Raw genomic sequence first — 21873 nt, forward strand, 5'->3', positions numbered from 1 at the left:
CAGGCTGGGACTTGATTGGGCTTTTGTTCTGAGGATATAAAATGAGCAGTAGTGACATCATTGGGAAGCACCCCTACCTAGCATTGCCTCATGTCCGGAGTTCCGTGTGAATGCCTGTGAGTGTGGACTGAGGAGCCGAACTGGAAGCTTGTATTCATCGTTAGAGGGAATCCTCATGTGGGTTAAACTGACGATTATCAGCTATGCAGCTAATGGTTGGCTAAGCAACGGTGCAGCAGGCTTTTGACTTTCATGTTCATATGACCGTCAGAGAGAGTTGATTCTGCAGTCGCTTGTGTGACCATTAAGATGCCGGACTATTTTGTAAAAATATTTACCTTATCGTCGTAACCGATCATCCGGACACCGCGATCATGGCTGGTGGGGTTAAACTACTGGACCAAGCCATCGGTGCGGCAGAATCTTGGAGAGTTGCTGCTGGGTCTGCACCTTGGGTTCCTTGTAATCCTTTTCTTCCACTCTAGCTCGCAATGTTGGAGAACTGGGCAGTCCAATATTGATGTTTATTGTTGTATAATCCTCCACGTTGAATGGCTGAAGGTACAACGTTAAATCATAGCCGGAAGTGGTGTCTGTAGTGGAGTTTGGCTCACACACATGACGTCACCATTTCGTGTTGTCGGTTAAGTTTCTGTTTCGTTTTCTCTTTCCTCATTTTCTTTTGCTTGTTTTCCTTTGTATTTTCCTTAAACAGTGCTGTTCCTGATTTGATTTATTTCTTATTGATAAGTGTATCTGCTTAATGTGTTCTGGGTTTTTTTTTATTAATATTCATGAGGTTGCTATTGTTTTTTTGTTTTCCTTATTTTTTTTTCTTTCTTTCTCTTCATGATAGGTCGTGCTGATAATTGTAAATCTTGTTTTCTTTTGTTTGAGAATGAATGGTGTGCGTGTGTGTGTGCGTGTGATTGTTTGAAACTTGCAATGTGCTATTTTTCCCTCAGAGTTTGGGGCAGCCAGCGATAGACAGAGTGTGTGCCCTTTCTGCGTGTTGGTGGGGGTGTATCTGACAACTGCAGTGCTCACGGTGGTGTTGTGTATGTGCTGTGGTGTTGGGGTGCACATGAGTTTGGTGTCCTCTGGCTTAGGGAGGCCAGTATCCAATTCTGGAGAGGTAAAACTGGTGATTGTTTGGTTGTTTTATGTGTACTGCTTTTAATTGCTATTTATAATAAAACTTGTGTGGTCAACTCTGGTCTGATACATGACTCAGCCGTAACTAAACCTGTGTGTCCGGTGAACTTAAGTGGAGGGTGAGTCCCCAGTAATAGGCCCCCGTGGTGGCGTAGTCTGTTATCTTGAGTCATGGTTCAGATGTAAGTGTAGGGAGAAAGGTTATTGGGTTATCTAAGCCCAGACTCTATTTGGTATCGCCACATTAAGATAATTAATACCCTTCATCCTGATCCAGACTGCATATTGTCATAGTTAACACAAATCAGGACTGTTAAATAAGCAATTAAAATGGAAACTGATGACAGATAAATTGGTCTAATATGGGCATGACTTTCATTTAAATAGTGGCTAAAACAGAAAGCATATTGTGGTAACAGTTACAAATGGGACCAGATCTACAAACCTTTAGTTCTTATAGCTGCTTTAGTTTGATGTAAGCCACTATTAAAAATTGCCCAACTACGAAGAATGTACAATCGGTTGTACAGCTGATTTAACAAATGATGAACATGTAACAGATTCAAAGAAAGACATTTTATTCAGTGTTCTACTTTTAGATATTACAGAAAGCGTGAGAGAGGACAGGATAAAGGTTATGATGAATAGTTGCTTAGGTGTGTAATGGCAATAAATTCACCATCACAGTAATAGAAAAGAAGTTTTGAAAGTTGTATAGAAAAAACAAAATATATGTTCATGTAGTGCATCCAAAGTCTTTAAGCATTTGAGACAGTGCAGTGATGCCGATGTGTTGCGATCTGTATGCTGCAGTTTGACCTTCCTGGTCCGTGGGCCAGTATTCAATCCAAGTCTGCTCGCCCAAGATGTACTGCAGCCTGACAAGAACAAATGATACAAATGTGAGCTCATTCACACAGATAACATTATTAACAAACTTATCTGAAAACTACAGAGATTTCTGTTTTCCCTCTTTAACTACTTTAGATTCAGCCCATGATGACTGTGGTAAACATACTTGTCATCTATCCTTGGTAGGTCAACACTGTGGCCCATGATGAGGTAGCTCTTGCCTTCCACAAATCCAAAAGACTCTCTGCAATTAGCATGACCCATGAAGGTCCTCATTTTGTCATGTACATCATGGTCAGTACCTGTAGAATAAAACCCAAACACATGCATTTGTATGGAAACACTGGATCCTTTGTTAGATTGATATTGATATAGAGAGTCAAATAAAACACTGTCACAGTGTCTGTCATGAGCGTTGGCAACGTTTATAGAATCTCCAGACCAGATAACATTAAAATGTGTTATGGACTCCAACTTTCATGGCATGTAAATATCCATAAATTCTAATTATGTAGTTTGTAGCCTTTGATAAGACAGGGGCCTTTCTGTGTGGCGTTTGCATGATCTTCCTGTGCCTGTGTGGGTTTACTCTGGGTACGTACTGACCACCTGATGACAGGAAGCCTAAGATCCAGTTGCACAGGGTCTTATAATAATAATAATAATAATAATAATAATAATAATAATAATAATACTTTTTTAAATTATTTACTTTCATACAGACAACATGGCCATTGTTTTTATGATTCAGAAATAAAAAGTTTTTTCAGTCATCATTTTTCATCATTCAAATTTTGCTCATAAAATTTTAAGATTTTAATTATTTAAATCAAAATCATGAAGCATCATCATGAAGTATTGTGAATCAAATCCAACCATGACTGGTGTATATAGGTATAACATAGACATTAAGAATAAATTCAGCATTTCCATCATTTTTGTAAATTTGGCAGAAATTTTGTTTTGTTTGAGTTCCACAAACATTTATGCAGAACTTCTCTAAACAATGGATGAATGATGCCCAATTTTGTGAAATGTCTATGAAATATGTTAGTTCCTGTTATTTCATATGTGTTCCAACACCAGTCTCTCTTTATCACTACATCACACTATGTATTGCTAAAAACAAGCATAACCCTGAGTTTGGTTTTAATTGTGTAGTTTTTGATGTGAGTGATGCACTGTTCTACATTACAGATACATTACTGTGATCTACTGTCATACAGATAAATAAAACTTACCTTCTTTCAGGACATCTTCAATCTTCATTTCATAATAATCTGTGTTTGGTCTCTGGTCCACTCTTATGAATTTCACTTTATAAACTGAAAAATACAATATTTATTAATTTATGTTATTTATATTATTTATTTAAACATTATTTTATTTGCTATTATACTTGTCTTATTATATATTAAAGCTTGACTTGAGTGAGCAATGTGTGCAGATAGCATGTATTTTTGAATCTGGTGTTTAAATAATTGTCGATGTTTACCGTAATCCATGCCGGCTTCACAAGCTGTGTTCTCTCGATCTCCCTCAGCAATATTCCTTTTTTTCTGTATACTGCAGTTTTCTGTCAGGGAATATAGACCATTTCTCTCTTACACAATTGGACAAAATATATCTTTATTATATCTGATTAATTTAGTTTATATTGATTATCTTTGTCAGCTGTAAATGTGTGTACCTTCAGCACACTGGCACAGATCCTTCTGGTCACTGCACAATCTGTTCAGGGTTCCATCTTTCTTTGTAGGATGGAAGAACTTAACACAGCGTTCCCCTAAGAAGAACACAAAGGTTTTCTTGAATGTATATGTGTGTGTTTGTGCATGCCTGTGTGTGGCTTTGTGTGCACATTATTTACCTGGAGAGTAGTACTCGTACACACTGACAGCAGCAGGTTGAAGCAAAGCGGCGTTATTTATCTTGTGCACTCTGAAAACAATCCTGTCTGGCAATTTGTGTGATACCTGACAAGAGAGCAAATCAGCTTCAACAGAGGAGCTTTTACAGTTTTGTAATAATTCAAATACTGAAAAAACACCCCTTCAATATACCTTGTCTAAATACATGATGAGGGAGCCTCGTTCTGAAAGCTGTCTGTCCATCTCAAACTTCTGTATGTATTTGTCTGCCCCAGTGGTTAGCTAAGATTATGAGTGTCAAAAAGTCAGACATTGCCTTCTATGAAAAGATTTCTCATGCTTATTGTACAGAAATGATCGGAATTATCTGAGTATATTTCAGATTTCTGCTTACATCTGCAAGATCATTTTCATCCACCACGAATCCTGTTAGGATGCCGATATCCAAAATAGTCATAGTGGCATCTCTTTCTGGATCCTTAAATCTGAAATGATGGAAGAAAGGTTAATTTCACATTCTAAATGGACAGTGCATTAAGTTTTAATATTTAAATAAAAAATGTGAAATGATATAAATAATAATGGAAATCAACTAATGAATGTGTAGAACTACATGCTCTTTTGCTTACAGAATGTCAATGCCGACCTCATAACTTTCTTCTGCACCTGGGTATGATACTGAGAGAGAAATTATAGAGCAGCAAAACATTATAGCATGGATATTTTAAATATTTCAGAAATGATTACAATATATTTTGGCATCACAAATGGAAATAGAGTTGAATGCAGGGATTTAAACATGAGGTAAAACTTACCCTCTGCTTCTTTTCTCATTTCAACTGAAAGCTCATACTTTTTGCAGTCACTTTTCTTTTCTGTGGGTCTAGCATAATAAAGTGTCATTACCTATGAAAGAGAGGAATTAGGGACAAATTATTGTTTTGTAATAAATCAACTACAAACACAAAACAAAGGATTTTCTTGAAATGGAAACTCACTTTGAGAACTCCAGCACCAGTTCCTTTAGCTGTAACATTAAACTCTTGCCTGAGCTGAACCTGTAAAAGTCCAGATACAGAAACATTCTAATTAGTCTTCATTTTACCATAATAAACGACAGAGATCTAAAAAGTTGCAGGGTGAGAGGTATCGAAATTTTGCCCTCTCTGGTACAAAACGCTATTTCGCAAAACAGGTGGAAGAAGATTTTGTAAAGGTGTGAGAGTAACTGCTGACTCTGGGAGGCAACTTAGACAATTGGTGTAATTAGTGTGGTGACATTGTTTAGAATGTGGCCTAAAGTGTGAAATATATATATTGGATTCTACACATCCCTTTTGAAATTGCAACTTACTAAAAACAATAAGAATCATTTTGGGGGAGAAATTTTAAAATAAATAATGCACAATAACCTGGTTGCATAAGCGTGTACATCCCTATACTAATACTTGGTTTAAGCATTGTTAGATTTGATCAGTTTGGCACATCCTAAGTTAGCAATTTTTTGTTACTCTTCCTTATATGAACTCTGACAGATAAGTTGTCCATCTATCTCCTGTCAGACACCCCAGATTAGATTTGGGTGCCATCATGCTGAAATTCCTTATAGGTGTTAAGCAGCAACCTTAAGGTTTAGTCCCAGAATTGACTGGTATTTGGAGCTATTAATTATTCTGTCCTCCCTGATTATATCATCAGTTTCAGCTGAACAAAAGCAATCTCAAAGCATGATGCTGCCACCTCCTTGCCTCACTTTGAGGATTGTGATCTTTTGTTGAGGTGCTGTGGTTTTATTTTAAACAAAACTTTTGTCCCACATTATTATTTTTAGATATATTAGATATATTTAGATATATTTTTGACAGCTTAAACTTGACTTTTTGCCAAGATGACAGCTTGAATATTTTTCTTTGGATATATAAAAAAAAGCTTTCCATCTTGCATCCCTACCCCATAACCAAGATATATGAAAAATTCAGGAAATTGTCACATGTAGGAGCAACCCAACACTCGGCAGAAATTGCTGCTGTTGCTTACTGTTGCTGTAGGCCCCTTGGCAGCTTCCCTAAACAAATTTCTACTAGGCTTCTAATTAGTTTTGGAGGGACATCCTATTCTTAGTAATGCCATTCTTATGCCATAGTTTCTATACTTGTTGATTTTTTTTACAGTGTCCCATGATGTCAAATGCTTTGGACACCTTTACATCACAAAAACCTGCCAGGGGTGTGTTGATTTCTAATATCCACTGTATTATCCATATCAGATGAGAACATAGCACAAACTAGTAGTAGCAAGCAATACATATATACACTGTATATATATATATATATATATATATATATATTTAACAAATTGCTATGCTCTCTAGCTTCAATTCTCTGTTTTCCTCAAAACAATTGTCTTTAATATCTGCTCCATAAAACACTAGCATAATAAACAGTAAATTTGCTTTGTTATAACTGAAAATAACCTTGTCTGAGCGTGTAAGATGTGCGCTGTCCTTGCTGAATTTCCATTTGATGGGACGACTTCGTCCACTCACGCTCACTTCCACATCAAGGTCTGCATTCTGATGATCTCTTACTTGTTTATAATACTCAGCCACTGCTTGGAACACCATTATGGTTGCCTAGTTGACATGTAAAAGCAAAGAGGATTCAGTACAATCTCAGATTAAAAATCTCTATCGTTTGCTTAAAGTGATTCCATCAAACAAAACTAATTTATTGTCCTTCATAAACAGCTGGTAACATAAATTCTTGATAAACAAAAAATCCATCTGTTTAGCATACTCAGTAAGTTTCCAACTGGAAGGAAAAACAGAAAAACCTGTCAATCTACCTGGGTGGTGCCATGACCGCCATAATGACTGCTCTGCCTATTGAGCCAATGAACAGCTTTTCCTGCTGCATCAAACTCCTTGGCTTTTACCAGAGCCAGCAAGGCATACGCTGTTGCCTCCAGGGAGAAGTGATGTCCTCCAGCAACATTCCAGTAAGCACCATCTGTGCATAAGATATGAATGAAATTAAATTGTGCTTTCTTCAGGACTGAACTAATATGATATTAAGATTTACTGACCTCCAGAGGAAGCTTGCAGCAGGCGCTGTTTGTTAAACCTGCCAGCATTGGCCAAGGCATAGGAAGACATTGCAATTGCATATGGATTGGTCAAAGAAGGAAGTCTGTTTTGCAAATACTCAGTGGCCTTCCTGGAAGACTCTGGAAGACTCTAAATGACCAAAATAGGTAGAATTATAGACAGAATTCAACAAAAACTGGTCAGTGTGCTTGATTGTTTTGGACTATTAGATATGCAGATATATGGTGTGATATAAGTTGACATACTCCAACTGATTTAGCACAAAGATGGTTTCCTTCTTGCAGGGCAATCAAGACAAATGCTGTCAGAGATGCATCAGCATCTTGCCCTCGTACACCACCCTGGAATAGCACAGAAAATTCTTAACAGTATACATAAGTATACAAGATTTCTCAAAAATGGTTGCTGAGGGTTTTTATACATGGCACTAATTTAAGACAAAACAACTATAAGCTCTACTTACAACCATCGATGCAGAACTAACTGGGGCATTTTCTTTAAATGAGCCATCTGGCATCTGTGCATTCAGATTTACCCACTTGAGAGCGCTGCAAACAATTTCTTCATTCATGCTAATGAGGTCACTGGCCAGAGCAAAGACTTTGGCCACGTATGCAGTCAACCTTTAACACAGAAAACAAGCAGTCAGCATATCACCTAGGATTGAAAAATGGAAGAATTATCCAAAATTTGATTGGTCTCTTACCATGTGCTGCTAGGTGTATGAATCCATGCAGCATAAGAACCATCAGGTTTACGGAATGTAAGTTCTCGTTCATATCCTAAAAGTATGTGAGAAGGAAGGTTAATATTCTTAGTCAAAGCAGTGCAAATACGGAAGACTTTCGCATACACATGCCCTGATACAAGCACCAAACCATCTAATGTCTTCCAAAAAAATAAAAAATAAAATAAAATAAAATACAACTGTGAGCCATTTTATTAATAGCACCTCAAAAACATATAAACTAAAGGCAGTAACATTTAATATCTCCAAACTGTGGATCCAGACAATACTGACATTCTCGTACATACGTACATTCTAAGCACCAAAAACACTATCAGCCCAATAAAATAAAGCTAAACCCCAATCTTCTAGCATGATGCTGTGGCATAGCAGGTGGTGTTAATGCCTCACAGGTTTAGGATTGACCATGACTCTGACAAGAATAAAGTAAGAATGATTTAATGTAATTTTCTATAGCTTATGGTCTATGGTCTTTTTAGGCTTATTTAGATACCAGAAAGAATTCTGTATTAAAAAGAAAAGAAGTATGCAATATTCATTTGGCAAATATTGCAAAGCAGACCTTTATGTTTGCTGTATAGTGTAAGGAAAGAGTTTTCTCACCTGTCTGGATGTGCTTTATAGCCTCACTACGTCTCTGCAGGCCAACCCTTTCCCACTGGTTGGTGGTATCTAAGTAGTGTGTGGCAATTAGAGGCAATGTCATGAAGATCATGTTTTGCTCTCCACAGCCATGTGGTTGTACAATCAAGCGCCCCATAAAATCTCCACTGATGGCCTGTTCAATTGTCTGACTCACCTCCTGACCTGCAAATATATGAATAGAAAGATTGTTGTTAAAATGTATAAACAGACAACCCTCTTTGTGGCAGACATTATTATGTATTATACTGTCTAATGATTGTCTAAAAAGGACAATATAATTGCAAAATAATATGGGAGGTGGACTATGAGTGTTTCCACCTACTCTCAGCTTTGGTTTCATCATATATAAAAAAGCTTTTTGAAACTTTTCATCCTTCAGCAAGATTGCACCTTGGACTGTGTGTAGTGCAGTAAGCAGTGGGACTCGAAAGCACACAGTATAGTTGTCATTTTTGCACGTCATGGAGAACAGTTTTTCTGGTTTCATGTCTACCATGCATTTCAAACTAAATAAAATAGCTCAGACACCTCCCTGTAAAAACTTCTTAGATATTACTTATTTCTTGAAAAAAACATTGTACTGCAGGGTCTAGTCCATAACTGCCAAGCTAGTAACAACTTTGTCCTCTTAAAGAGATGAAGCTATCCCACTATGTATGACTATATGATGATGATAATGAAAATGGACCCAAACCTGAATTGGTCCATATGGGCCTATATTTATGTGTTTGAGTTTGTTCTTACCAGCCACAGTGATGTAAGTTTGTGCAGGAGTGTTTGGAACCTGCCCAGGTGGTATTTCAGTCTTCAACGGCACAAATTGTACACCACCTATTCCAAAACACATAGAAAGAGCAAAAAAAATTAAAACTTATTTTTGCATGCAAAAATGGAAAATCAGTATGTGCAGGATAAATGCTGACAAATACGTAACACAATAACATGAAGTGTTTGCTGTTGCTTAATTATAAAATTTAGAAGATCTCACCAGGCACTTTAGAGGGATTTAATTCCAAATTTTGTTCAGGGAGTTCAGTTAGCACACCTTCTGACTGAGCAAGGGAAAAAAGACCTTATGTTTATCAAAGCAGTGCATTTGATTGCATCATAGTATCATATAATTATTTTTGTATACATTTTTCTCACATCTGTAAGACAGTTCATGCATTTCTGTTTTCTTCAGCAACATGTAACTATTCCTTTAAAATTCAGCCCATTTCCAGTTAAGAGCTTTAACTAATTATGTCTTGGAAAATCACTCATACTCACCACCACCTTCAGGGTTTTCCGTACTCCATCATGAAGTGATGAACTAGCAGCCAGAACCTCTATGTGATACTCCCCTAGTTCCATGGGAATAATCACATATGGGATGGAAATTGTGGAATCAGCTTCAACATTAACTATGGAACGGTATTTCTTCTTCTTGCTGGCTACGCTACAAATATGCTCTGTCTCTAAGAACTCCACACGCACCTGGTGGGAAAAGGAAGTGAGACAAATGTCTTCAATGTGAGCAATGCATAAAATCCAGTTGGAGAACATAAACAGAAATTCTACTGGACATTAATCTGAGCTCAGGATCGAAGTGAGAACCCTTGAGACAGCAACCGAAAATTCTGCAAAAACCTGCTAAATTTACTAAAACATATTTTGAGGAAAAAAATATGTTGAACTGTGGAAAAAAATTAAAATACCTTCTGTTTCCTATTGGAGAAGTTATGTAAAATAGCCTTGACTTCTAGTTGTTCATTGCGGACTGCTGAGTAAGGTAACTTGAGATCCACAAAGAAATCTTTTTCCACTGTTATTTCATAGGGCTCAGCCACACAGATGCCTACATGGAAAAAGCAATGTGTTTTAATATTTGCCATCATATGCCAGTCCTTGCAGGCATATATTTCAGATTTTTAACATATGATCATTGATAAAATCAAGATATCTTAGATCTATAAAGAGGATGTGACACTGACCATGGGTCTTAGACAGACTGATGGCTAGGATTTGCCAAGTAGTAATAGAGTCTTTTAGAAAGTTTTTTTCCAACGTGCGGCTTGTTGTATGGCTTCAGTGAAACGGAAAAACAGAACAGTTATACCATTTACTTCCAGAATGCTTTGCAAAGAAGAATCTCAGATTATTGCATTTACCAGTGAGTGTTTCTTTGGCAGTCTGGCAGTTCTATGTCCTCCCACAGCCAACTCTCAGGGAACTGTGTTCGAGTAACAATTTCTTCAGAGCCTACGAAATCGTCATCATCATCTTCACCTGAACAAATTGATATTAAATCATGCCTTGGAGAAGAGGCAAATATTCACTTATCGATTTAACAATTCATCACCTTTATTTTTCATGCAGTTGATCAAATAAGATTTTCTAACAGGCATAGGTATGATAAAGACTATGGATAAACTATGGCTATGGCTAAATTTACTCTGTATTGAAGTACTGGACTGGCCAACTATGTTATGACCACATTTAACCTAATCATTTAGGCCAATCAAAGCATTCATGGACAGTTTTTGCTGTAAAGCCAATAATTATTTTATTTTTTATTATTTTTTAGAAACCTTTAACAACTGTAATAAAAGTAAATGACAAAGTGGGTACATACTGCGAGCCAAATGCAACAAGTCTTTCTGCTCATCCTTGCGTTTTTGGACCTCCTTACAACAGTCCAGGAAGGCCTGGACACACTCTGCACCATCCAAAATAAATGAAGCTCTCCGTTCACATGTGTAGCCCAGCCTGTTCTGCCTCAGACCGTCTGCACAGCATCTCTTCTGTTCATTTTTGTATTTAGAAACTTGAGAAAAATTATAAATGGTAATCATTAGTGATGCTCTGAGGATCCACCCTTAACCCCTTCACCATAAATCTATCTGTCTATGCCTGCCTGCCTCTCTAACTCCCTTTTATTTACAGAAAATATGTGGCAAGATTGAAATTAATGACAACTGAACAAAATTGGTGAATAAAAAGTCTTAGTTTCTTACTCAGCGTTTGGGTAACCTGGAGTAGAGTCTCTGCTCTCCGTTTTCTCTTCAGTGGGGTTGGACACTCAGGAGCTATGAAAAGAAGGAAAATTCTTAAAATAAAATGGCTTGTAGCTGAAGTATAGACCTGTAGTTTTTCGCCCATATTTTTGTTGTACATATGTAATACATTAAAAGTTAACAGATATAGTCCACATAATCTATCCCTGTCATTTAACAGCGAAAACCAAATATTAAATGGCCAAATATTTATGGACACCTTTATCATCACACTATAAGTGCTTGTTGTACATGCCATTCCAGATTTAAACCTTTTTTGCTGTTCTAAATACCTTCACTATTCTGGGAAGGGTTTTCATTAGATTTCGGAACATGGCTGTGGGGATTTATCCATTCAGCCACAAGAACTTTGTGAAGACTGAGGTCAGACACTTGTGTTTGATGAAAAGACTGCAGTTGGCATTCTAGTTAATACCAGAGAGGGTGGTTGTGGTTTTGGCTACTTAGATCCATTTCAGGGAAATTATAATACAACTGCACACAAAGACATTCTAAAGAACTACATGATTCCTTCTTTTTCAACAAAAGAACCACAAATAGGCATGATGTTCAAGTATCCACAAACTTTTGGCCATATGATGTAATTACTGATATGGTGAATTTTTCATTGAGGAGGTGTTTAACATAGAAGGAGCCTCTTGTGTCAACACTTTAAAACAGACTTTACAAGTAAAGATGTAATTAAGTTTTGTGATTCTAAATTCTTTACTATGTAAAAGAGAGGCTGGTGAGAGAACATGCTTACAGCTGCTATAACAGTTTAACATAGGGATAAGTTTAACTGTAAATGGGTTAAAAAATATGCATTGTGATTCTTAAGTATTAATTCTAATTGTTGGGAAATTGCTGTTGTATTAGCAGAATGAAACTCTTGGGGATGTATTACTTATCTATTATAGCATGATGCTATAAATGTTTCATTTATAATTAAATATATGCTTTACCTGTTCTTTCATTGGTTCCTCCTAATTTGTCAGACTCAAACAATAGACCTGCATCATAGAAAACCCCCATACTGTCTTTACCACTGCCTGCTGTACAGCCAGTGTCATGCTTCTCAATAATGTCCCAGATCTATTAACAGAATAAAAAAAAAGATTAGAAAAAGAAATATTGTTACTGTAAATATGTTCAGTATATATTTTCTATAGCAAAGTTAGACTAGCTGGGTCTCACTACCAATCTGGGGACGCTGTTTTGAACACTTTACCTAATTCCTGAATTACCCAAACATAAAACAACATGAATAAGAGAATTTAAAACCTTGCCAGGTATTACTCACCTTGTTCTGTGTGAGTCTGTTCTTGTTGAGGATGAAGACAGCTTTATCCACAGCTACCAGACCAACCTTGGCTTTTGGATCTCCAGTAACTATTAAATGAAAGCCATCACCAGGCTCAAATGCCCTCTTGACATTTAAACTCTCCTTTACATCCACTTTCAGCTAAATTACATAACATAAAGAAAGGATAAAGAGAAACAAAAAATATGTCATGAGTGAACAAATTCTATATCTGACCCACAAATGCTCTGATAGCCCTGGAAACTGAAAAGGGCAAAACATGGTAGCAAACAATGTACTAGCTTATGGCAAGCTAGTCAGCTAGTTAAGTGCTGACGAATGGAAAATGAGTTCATAAATTCCTGGGAAAGTGGTGTCTAAAAGTATTTCATGTAGCAAAGTGTGTTTGGGAAACTCACTGGAACGTGGTGCAAATTTTGGCAATGAAAAAACTGAGGTTATTCTTTTATTGCATGTGCAAATATTATTCAAGACTGCCTAGCAATTGTATATCACCCCCAAATGTGATTGTCGAACATTCCATTCAGGAAAAAGCCTTTATTTTTCTCATATACATTAGAGCACAGTGAAATTCTTCTTTCACACATCCCAGCTTTGGAAGTTGGGGTCAGACATAATGCATTGCCCCAAAGCAAGGAAGGTTATGGGCCTTGTGCTTGAGCTACCTCTTGAGCTACCTCTTGAGCTACCTCTGCCTTAGTAGTGAGTGAGTAGAAGAGTGATAATCTTCACTCTTCTTGATTATGGCTATAGACATTTGTCCATTTAGATATTCTCATCACCAAGATGATGGCACATATACATTGCGAGGCTCAGCGTTTCTCCAGATTTATCATATTAGTGGTTATTTTAACATATGACAGACAGTCGATACTTAATATCAATTACGTGCACACAAACTCTGTTTCAAACTATGTTTTTTTTTATGTTTTTGAGTTTGACCAGCTACCACCGAAGCCTTTTGTTCTGATGCCAGCAGAGAGGCCAAAAAACAAAGACAGGGGAGATGCAGGGAGCTGTGGGCTAAGCTAAGGTTAAATCTACACCAACCAGCATGTAGAGTGTTTTTCACACCAATGTGTGCTCCCTTGTGAATAAAGTGAACGATCTCAGAATTTGGACACTCATTCAGAGACTGATAACGAACTGCAACATAATGGTTTTCTCTGAAACTTGGCATCGGAAACAGTGTGCTGGAGATAGAAGGGCACACTATCTTCAGGGCTGATAGAGAAACACCAGCCACAGGTAAAAACAAAGGTGGGGTCTTGTGCATTTTTGTAGACAACATCTCTTGCTTCACTCCAACGTCCAACCAGCTCTGCCTCACTCCCAGACAAGCTCAATTGCTTCCATTCTTGTTTTGAAAAGAGCAGACACTCACACTCTCCACCTCTAAAGTATATACTACTCTAAGCAGGATGAATGTGTGGAAAGCAGTTGGCCCTGATGGCATCCCTGGCAGAGGGTTTAGAGCCTGGGCCTAGTGGAGGTCTTCAAGCACTCTAATGCAATGTCAATCAGTGACTTTCTTCCTGTTGCACTCACCCCTGTCATAGTTAAGTGCTTTGAAAGACTGGTCCTCACCAACCTCAAAGCCTGTCTGCCTCCCACTCTGGATCCACACCGGTTTGCTTATGGCCCCAACAGGTCAACAGAGGATGCCATCTCCACAATGCTTTATTCTGTTCTGACTCACCTGGACATCCCCTGGACAACACCTATTCCAGGATTCAACACAGTCAACCTGACCAAGTTAATCTTGAAGATTAAACAGCTTGGCATCAATACTCCTCTCTGCAACAGGACCCTGGACAAACCCCAGGGAAGTGTATTGTCTCTTCTCTTACACTCCCTCTTACCTACGAGTACATACCTGTGTATGCCTCCAATCAACTTGCAATCAAGTTTGCAGATGACACCACGGTGATGGGCCTGATCAGTAAAGCTGAGATGGCTTATACTGAGGAGATTAAGCACCTAGCTGCATGGTGTAGGGACAATAACCTGTAACTTAACACCAGGAAAACAAAGGAGGACGCTGTAGACTTCAGACTTGCTGGGAATCACGCCCACGCTCCCACTGCACTGTTAATCTGTTTACTTTCTCTTCATTATGCATCTTTGCATATATATGCATAATGTGTGTGTATATATATATATATATATATATATATATATATATATATACACACTACTCACAAAAAGTTAAGGATATTCGGCTTTCGTTTGAAATTTCAGGATGCACCTAAAATGCACCTTTACAGGTGAACTTAATTTGACCTTCTCTACACTTTTCAATGCACATGTCCAACTGTTCAGTGTTTCAGTACTTTTTGCATAACTTGCTGTTCTCTAACAAGGTGCTTAACGGCAAAATTCACAACTGGTGTTTGATCATGAATCCACCAATAAATTTTCTGGTTCAATTAGAATTGGTATTTAAACAGTCCTCTTCATCATGCTGTTCACATATTAACATCATGAGATCAAGACGACACCTAGCAATTGATCAACAGTACCTCGCCATTGCGAGGCTTCAAACAAGATGTTCTCAGAGGGAAGTGGCCAGTGAGCTTAGAGTGTCACAGAGTGTCATCAGCAGGTTGGGACAGAGATACAGAGAGACTGGAAGAGTCACAGAATGGCATAGAAGTGGACATCCTTTGGCCACATCCCACATTGATGGCTGCTTCATTGTGAACAGTGCCCTGTGGAACCGGATGATGACTGCCACTCAACTCCAGGCACATTTAAGGGAGGTGAGAGGCACCCAAGTGTCATGTCAGACCATTCAAAACCGTTTACCACCAGGCACAGGCATTGGGCCAGGGAGCATTTACGCTGGACGAGGGACCAGTGGGCCTCAGTGCTGTTCTCTGATGAAAGTCGATTCACAGTGAGCAGAAATGATGGCTGCCAACTATGTTGGAGATGTCAAGGAGAGCGCTATGCATCAGCCACTGTTGTGGTGGTGTTACAGTCTGGGCAGGTGTGTCTCAATACAGAGCTGCCCTACATCTTGTGAATGGTACAGTGACAAGCCAATACTACCTGAATAACATCATTAATACAGTCATTGTGCCCCTGCATGAACAACACAGGCCTAATTTCATCTTCATGGATGACAATGCTCCAGCTCAACGAGGTCGCATCATTAGGGAATGGCTGCTGGAGGCTGGGGTACCTCAAATGGAGTGGCCTGCACTTTCTCCAGACCTGAAGCCCATAGAAAACCTATGGGATCAGCTGAGTCGCCGTGTAGAGGCTCGTAACCCTGCACCCCAGAACCTCAATGACCTGATGGCCGCCCTTCAAGAAGAGTGGAATGCCATGCCTCAGCAGACAATAAGTCGACTTGTGAACAGCATGAGACGTCGTTGTCAAGCTGTAATTGATGGTCAAGGGCACATGACAAATTATTGAGACATTGACATTTTTTGTTGTGGTATACCCACCACTGTTGTTGGCTTTTGTTTCAATAAATTGTTTGAGATAAGGAAATCATCATTGCATGCTTCTACTTAAATGCCCTACTTTCATGATATAATATCTATCTATCTATCTATATATATATATATATATATATATATATATATATATATATATATATATATATATATATATATATATATATATATATATATTTGTATATATATACATATATAGATAGATAGATAGATAGATAGATAGATAGATAGATAGATAGATAGATAGATAGATAGATAGATAGATAGATGTGTGTGTTTCCATATGTAGACTCCCTACAATGCTGATGAACTTAATACTATTCAGTATAATATTTTTATATTTTTAAATCAGATTGCCTACCGTTCCCATGCATGTGTCCTTCACATCAACCCAGATGGAGTCAGACACAACTTCTAAGGATCCTATGTGATAATACGCAACCACTCGAAAAGAAGGAACCAGGTCCTTGGTGACAGGTAGAGACAGAGTTGCCAGCGAGTTCCCTCTTCTTTTAAACCTGTAGCCTTTTACAATCTGTCCTTTACTAAGGATCTGACACAAAGAGAAGCCCCAGTTAATTTATATAATAAAAAACAAAGTTACCAAAGTTCAGTGTAGGTTTTAAGGTTAGGAAAAGGTTTTGCATTATTATTACACAAGCCAGTAAAAATACTTTACAATATCACCAAGATCTTTAAATGTATATGTAAGAGATACCAACCACATAAGTTAAATCTTGATTGGAGACAGTGCTTTTGAAGTTCACATTGATGTTCAACTGAGCACCGATTTTTAATTCTGCAGCATCAACACTTAAATGTAGGTAATTGCCAGAGCCTCCTTTGGTGGTGTAAGGTTGGGCAGTCATCTTGTTTTCAGCTTGTCTTTCATCTGGTATGCCTTGGGCTGCAGTTCTTGCCTGGTTACATAGCAAAACCATTTTAGTTAGGTCTGAAATTTACAGAATGCTTTACTGCTATTGAAATACACCACTGCAGAAAAAGATATCTTGATCCAGCTACCAGCTTCCAAAACACCAGCAAATAATAATGCTACTGTAAGGCAAACATGTACTGATCAGCTTAGTCAATTAACAAGCAACCTGGAAAATAACTTAGCATCTGAAAAAGATGGTTTACCTGTTCAACCAGCTTGGCCTATGATTTTTTATGAGCTGGGACTTTTATGTTTGCTTATAAGTACTATTCCTGTGTAATTATTTTTTATTCCATAAATACAAGTTAAAACCCTACTGTATATGACTCACAGTGATTTGTAGAGGATTATTTCCTTCCTGGGTGTTCAGTGTGGCCTTGGCCATGCCGTTACTCTTGGTTACAGCCTTAACGTCACCAGGTTTGATCAGCACATCCACGTTTTCAGCAGGTGACTGGTCCGGATTGGTCACATAAACCTTTTCATACCCAGATCAGACATAAATTGTAATTGGTGTAATTCAAATAGTTTTTAATGAGATTTAAATGATACATCTAATAAAATGCTATATATAATATCATGGACATTTATTACATTTAATAACAGTAACACATCAACTCTAATTTTTTAAACATATTATCAAGTTCCCCAGCAAATTATTAAGTCACTTGTCAGTCTTGTCAAGATTATAAGGAGCTATAAAGGTATGCATACCGTGACATCGAAAGACATTCCAGGATGGAAGAATTTTGGGGTTCTCTTGAACTGGATGGTGTAGGGTGATGTTACAATTTGAATGCCGCCCTTCTCTGCTTCAACAATTTCACTACCTGAAATAATATTAATGATAAATAACGAAGGAGTCAGATTGCATTATGTTATGTGGGAATGTCGATAAAAATGAATACACACACACTTTCTGGGGTCTTACCAGTCTCAGTTAAAACACTGACTGAAATGTACAAAGAGCTTCCGACCAGCTTCTGAATATTAGGGAAGGAACGCTGGATCATATCTTTAGTGAGCTTGGCTTGTCCCTCTCCATTAAGAATCTATATGCAACATAAAATACTACACATAAGTAGTAGTAATATACAATTGTCTCTGTCACAAGAGTCACAGGTTCTCTGGTAGAGACTATAGATGTAAATCAGACCTGGGATCAAAAGTTGCACAGGTAGGTTTTCTTTCTGTGTAATATGAAGAAATTAATAATTTACAAGGTTTAGGCCTGGCCTACTTTGGGTTTAAATCTGAATTCAAGAAATTAACCAAACAGAAGTGACTGAATGAATCAGTGATTATTTTCTCACAGATGTTCTAAATTGAAATATTAGAAAGCTATGGAACTTACCTGTACTCTTTTTAAAGAGGCAGGCAGAGTGGTTTTAGTGTCATCAGTCTTAACGCCAAACACCACAAACGCAACACCAGTCACATCTTTTCCAAACAGGTACCTTCATGTAATTCCCAAATGTTAGATGATGCACAGAATTGGATTAGAGTAATTTATTGTCTTTGTCATGTTCTACTTACTTGGCAGTTATATCAACACTGAGTTCCTCATCATCCACATAGAAAAAAGGTTTGGATGGTTTTAATGCTACCTCAAAGCTCGGTAACACTGCAAAGTGAAAAGCAACATGTAAACACACACGTAGACAAAACAAAAGTAGGGTGGTTTTGTAGTCAAATTATAAATCTTACCATATTCTTTAACTTCAAATTCAGCAGTGAAGTTCTTCTGTGGGGTGTTTTTGTACCGTGTAGCTATAGTCCATATTCCAGATCTGTTAAAAAAAAGGATATAATATAGTATAATAATAATAATAATAATAATAATAATAATAATAATAATAATAATAATAATAATAATAATAATATAATAGTGCAAACATTATTACATATAAACATAATCCAGTATAATGACTGTTTTCTAACACTTCATATCAGAAATATTAATGCAGTGGACTAACTTTGCAACTTCAGGGATGCTGTATGACCCTTTTATGGTTCCTTCCTTAGGAAAGATTGTGTCCCTGTTAATTGTGATACCTTGAGGATTCTTGGGGAAAAAATAAAAATAAAAAATAATTGTGATATCATTCAAATATCTTACAGAAAATACATAATGGAGAGATAAGCAGATCAGAATATACAGTATTTGTACCTCAGGATGAAATAATAGAAACAATTAGAAACTATTGAGTGGATAAAACCCCAGCTGAGCTGTTTGAGCACTTACTATGATTTCCACATAGATTCCTACACTCGTGTCAACAGGCTGCAGATCAGGAGTCATTGGGAAGATTCTGTAAAAAACTGGGACAAAGATGATTCATTCGTCTTGTATTAGAACACCCACACTGAACATGATTTCGGCCAAAAAATCTTTTGACTCTGATGAAAGCTTAATTAAAGAAAGAAAGAAAGGAAAACTATATATTTTATGATGTTGATATTGATATATATTTAAAGAAATATATATGTTACTGTTTTACCTGTTGTTCCCGGTGTGTAGATGCTCTTGTCTGTCTGAACGAACATGTAGCCAGACTGAAACGATACTAGGACCACTTTCTCGAGCACTTTAGAAGGAAACTCAGCCTGCAGATACACATACTGCTTCTCCAGTGGGTCATCATTAAAGAAGCCCTTATTGTCAGGAATCTGAACCAAAGGAAAATTACACACTTAATTCTCAATAAATATACAGATGAATAATCTACTACACACCACCTAAAATGCATTCTGTTTCAGACTAAATTTCTGAAACATTTTTATGTTTTTATATATATAAAATTTTATTTTATTTATTTTTTGTTGTTTTGACACAAGAAAGAATTTAAAACAGTAGCTATTAATGTGACGCATGGACTGCTCGTCACAAAATGAAGGTGAATGTGTAAATTTTTTATTTTAATTGCACAAAAGTGAACAAAACAAACTAATTTCCAGGAGCAGGAGAATATGAATAGCAAAACAAAACGAAACAAAAACACTTGGAGAACCCACCTTTATGTCTACAATTCCCTGGTAGTTGTTAGCAGCAGTGAGGTCGACTGATGCAGTTGTCAGTTCTGAAGTTTTCTTTGGGTGATTCTTCACACTGATCCTCACATTGAAGTGATTTCCACTATAATCCTGAGCTTCTACAAACACTTTCTCAGGTGTGCCCACCCTCAGCAGGTTCGGGGCCACCATGACATTGCTGTTATGACATTAAGGAAAAGTTTTACTGTAGAGTAAAAGTATATTAGAATGTGATATTTAGAGTGATTCCATGTATTACTTTACAAAACATTAGGTAAAGATAAAAGACATTTTATACACAGATATATTTACTTCATTATCAACCTATGTGTATGTTTCACATAAATCACTTTAAAACACGTCTGACATCTGAGTGGTGCACCAGGAAAGTGCTCTTCAATTTCATAAGTAGATTTGGAGTTCTGACATCAGTAGAGCTTAATTGGACATGCTTTCATTGTGGGAGGGGCCTATTCTCTCTCTCATCTGTCACTCACAGCAACACTAGCTCAAGAGCTCATGTGCACAGAAGAGGATGGACAGCGCTTTCCTCCAAGTGTGTGATTCAGCAGAATCTATAGTTCAGCCCTCCACATTTGGTAGCTGTTACATAATATGGGTGGACAGTTAGATAGTGGGTGGGATTTGGCAGGTGACTAAAATAGGGAAAAAATGGAGAAAAAAATGGGAAAAACACCCAACCAAACGTAAGGCTAAATTTCTCAAAACCAGGATTTTTCCTTGTGCGCTATAATTACAGCTTTTATAACTTTATCTTGAACTATAATCAATAAAATACTTTCAAGATAAGTATCAAATATCTGTGTGAAAAGAATGTAAATGTACAAAATGTTATTGTCTACGGTCAGGTAAAGACATGAGATCATTTAACAATGTAAACAATTTGATCAGGTGTGAAAAATAAAAGCACATGTACTACACATGAAACAAAATGAGAAAAATCATACGTATGAATAATATGAAATAACAAAATGTGAAAAACTGTGTGAAACAATAAGAGTCGGTGCACTGCTAAGTTAATGTTAGTCTGTGTGTGTGTGTGTGTGTGTGTGTGTATGTATACTCACAGGTCACATAGTGTGAGCAAGGGAAAAGATAGAAGCACAGCCGTCAGCCACACCCGGTCTACATGCATCCTGCCTGCTGGTCCGAGCTCAGTCTGAGGATGTGTGTGTTATCAAGCAGTATCACAGCTTTTATACCAACCTTATACACACCAGCTACAGAACACCTCTCCCTCTCTGTGATTATGAAACACTGACATTGGGGAGTTAGTTTTCCATTCAACAGAACACACACACATACACACACGCAAATGTGCTGACGTAAAAAGATCTGTGAAGAACATTTATACTTTTAAAGAGATTTGCACGAATCTGAACATTTCACCAAACTAATTATAATTCTTGAATTTAAAAGTACATGGTCTATTTCCTTATCTTATACTGGATATATTTGTTTCTAAATTATTTATTAATGTAGTGTTTCCTCTTTATAAATTATTGCAGATTGCAGGCTTTATTGCCTAAATCTTTCTTAGATACATTTAAGGTGAATATATATTTATTTTTCTTGAAATTTTACTAAATCGATAAAATCAGTTAAAATCGCTAAGATTTTTCTTTCTGTTCATAAAACTTTTACGATGCAGTTTTTTAATATTAATATATTTTTCT

General features: G+C 37.1%; 1 protein-coding gene across 1 annotated transcript; it reads right to left on the reverse strand.

The window, feature by feature from the left end:
- Positions 1-1716: 1716 nt before the first annotated feature.
- Positions 1717-21433, reverse strand: LOC131346872 (complement C3-like). Its single transcript, XM_058380598.1, has 41 exons — positions 21265-21433; positions 20159-20354; positions 19645-19813; positions 19389-19465; positions 19120-19208; positions 18851-18933; positions 18680-18767; positions 18498-18600; positions 18075-18195; positions 17858-17973; positions 17475-17621; positions 16929-17126; positions 16568-16759; positions 12716-12877; positions 12378-12507; positions 11374-11445; positions 10992-11183; positions 10528-10645; positions 10351-10442; positions 10075-10214; positions 9647-9853; positions 9366-9429; positions 9122-9208; positions 8336-8539; positions 7691-7766; positions 7448-7607; positions 7230-7325; positions 6963-7113; positions 6723-6886; positions 6352-6510; positions 4877-4936; positions 4694-4784; positions 4508-4556; positions 4273-4363; positions 4071-4160; positions 3878-3983; positions 3698-3793; positions 3503-3583; positions 3249-3332; positions 2174-2309; positions 1717-2033 (listed from the first exon to the last, which is right to left on the reverse strand). Exons 1-41 carry the CDS (start codon positions 21330-21332, stop codon positions 1892-1894), a joined length of 4947 nt encoding a protein of 1648 aa, XP_058236581.1. The 5' UTR covers positions 21333-21433; the 3' UTR covers positions 1717-1891.
- Between the last annotated feature and the right edge of the window lie 440 nt (positions 21434-21873).

This window comes from Hemibagrus wyckioides, linkage group LG26, assembly GCF_019097595.1.
Source record: "Hemibagrus wyckioides isolate EC202008001 linkage group LG26, SWU_Hwy_1.0, whole genome shotgun sequence".
NCBI classification, from domain to species: domain Eukaryota; kingdom Metazoa; phylum Chordata; class Actinopteri; order Siluriformes; family Bagridae; genus Hemibagrus; species Hemibagrus wyckioides.

Bases quoted from the DNA above. Each gene is read 5' to 3' on its own strand.
- LOC131346872 (XM_058380598.1), bottom strand. From the start codon at position 21,332: ATGCATGTAGACCGGGTGTGGCTGACGGCTGTGCTTCTATCTTTTCCC. The intron at 17,622-17,857 runs GTATGCATACCT...GGGTATGAAAAG, and splicing joins GAATGTCTTTCGATGTCACG to GTTTATGTGACCAATCCGGA. The intron at 10,443-10,527 runs GTAAATGCAATA...GTTTCACTGAAG, and splicing joins TGCCAAAGAAACACTCACTG to CCATACAACAAGCCGCACGT.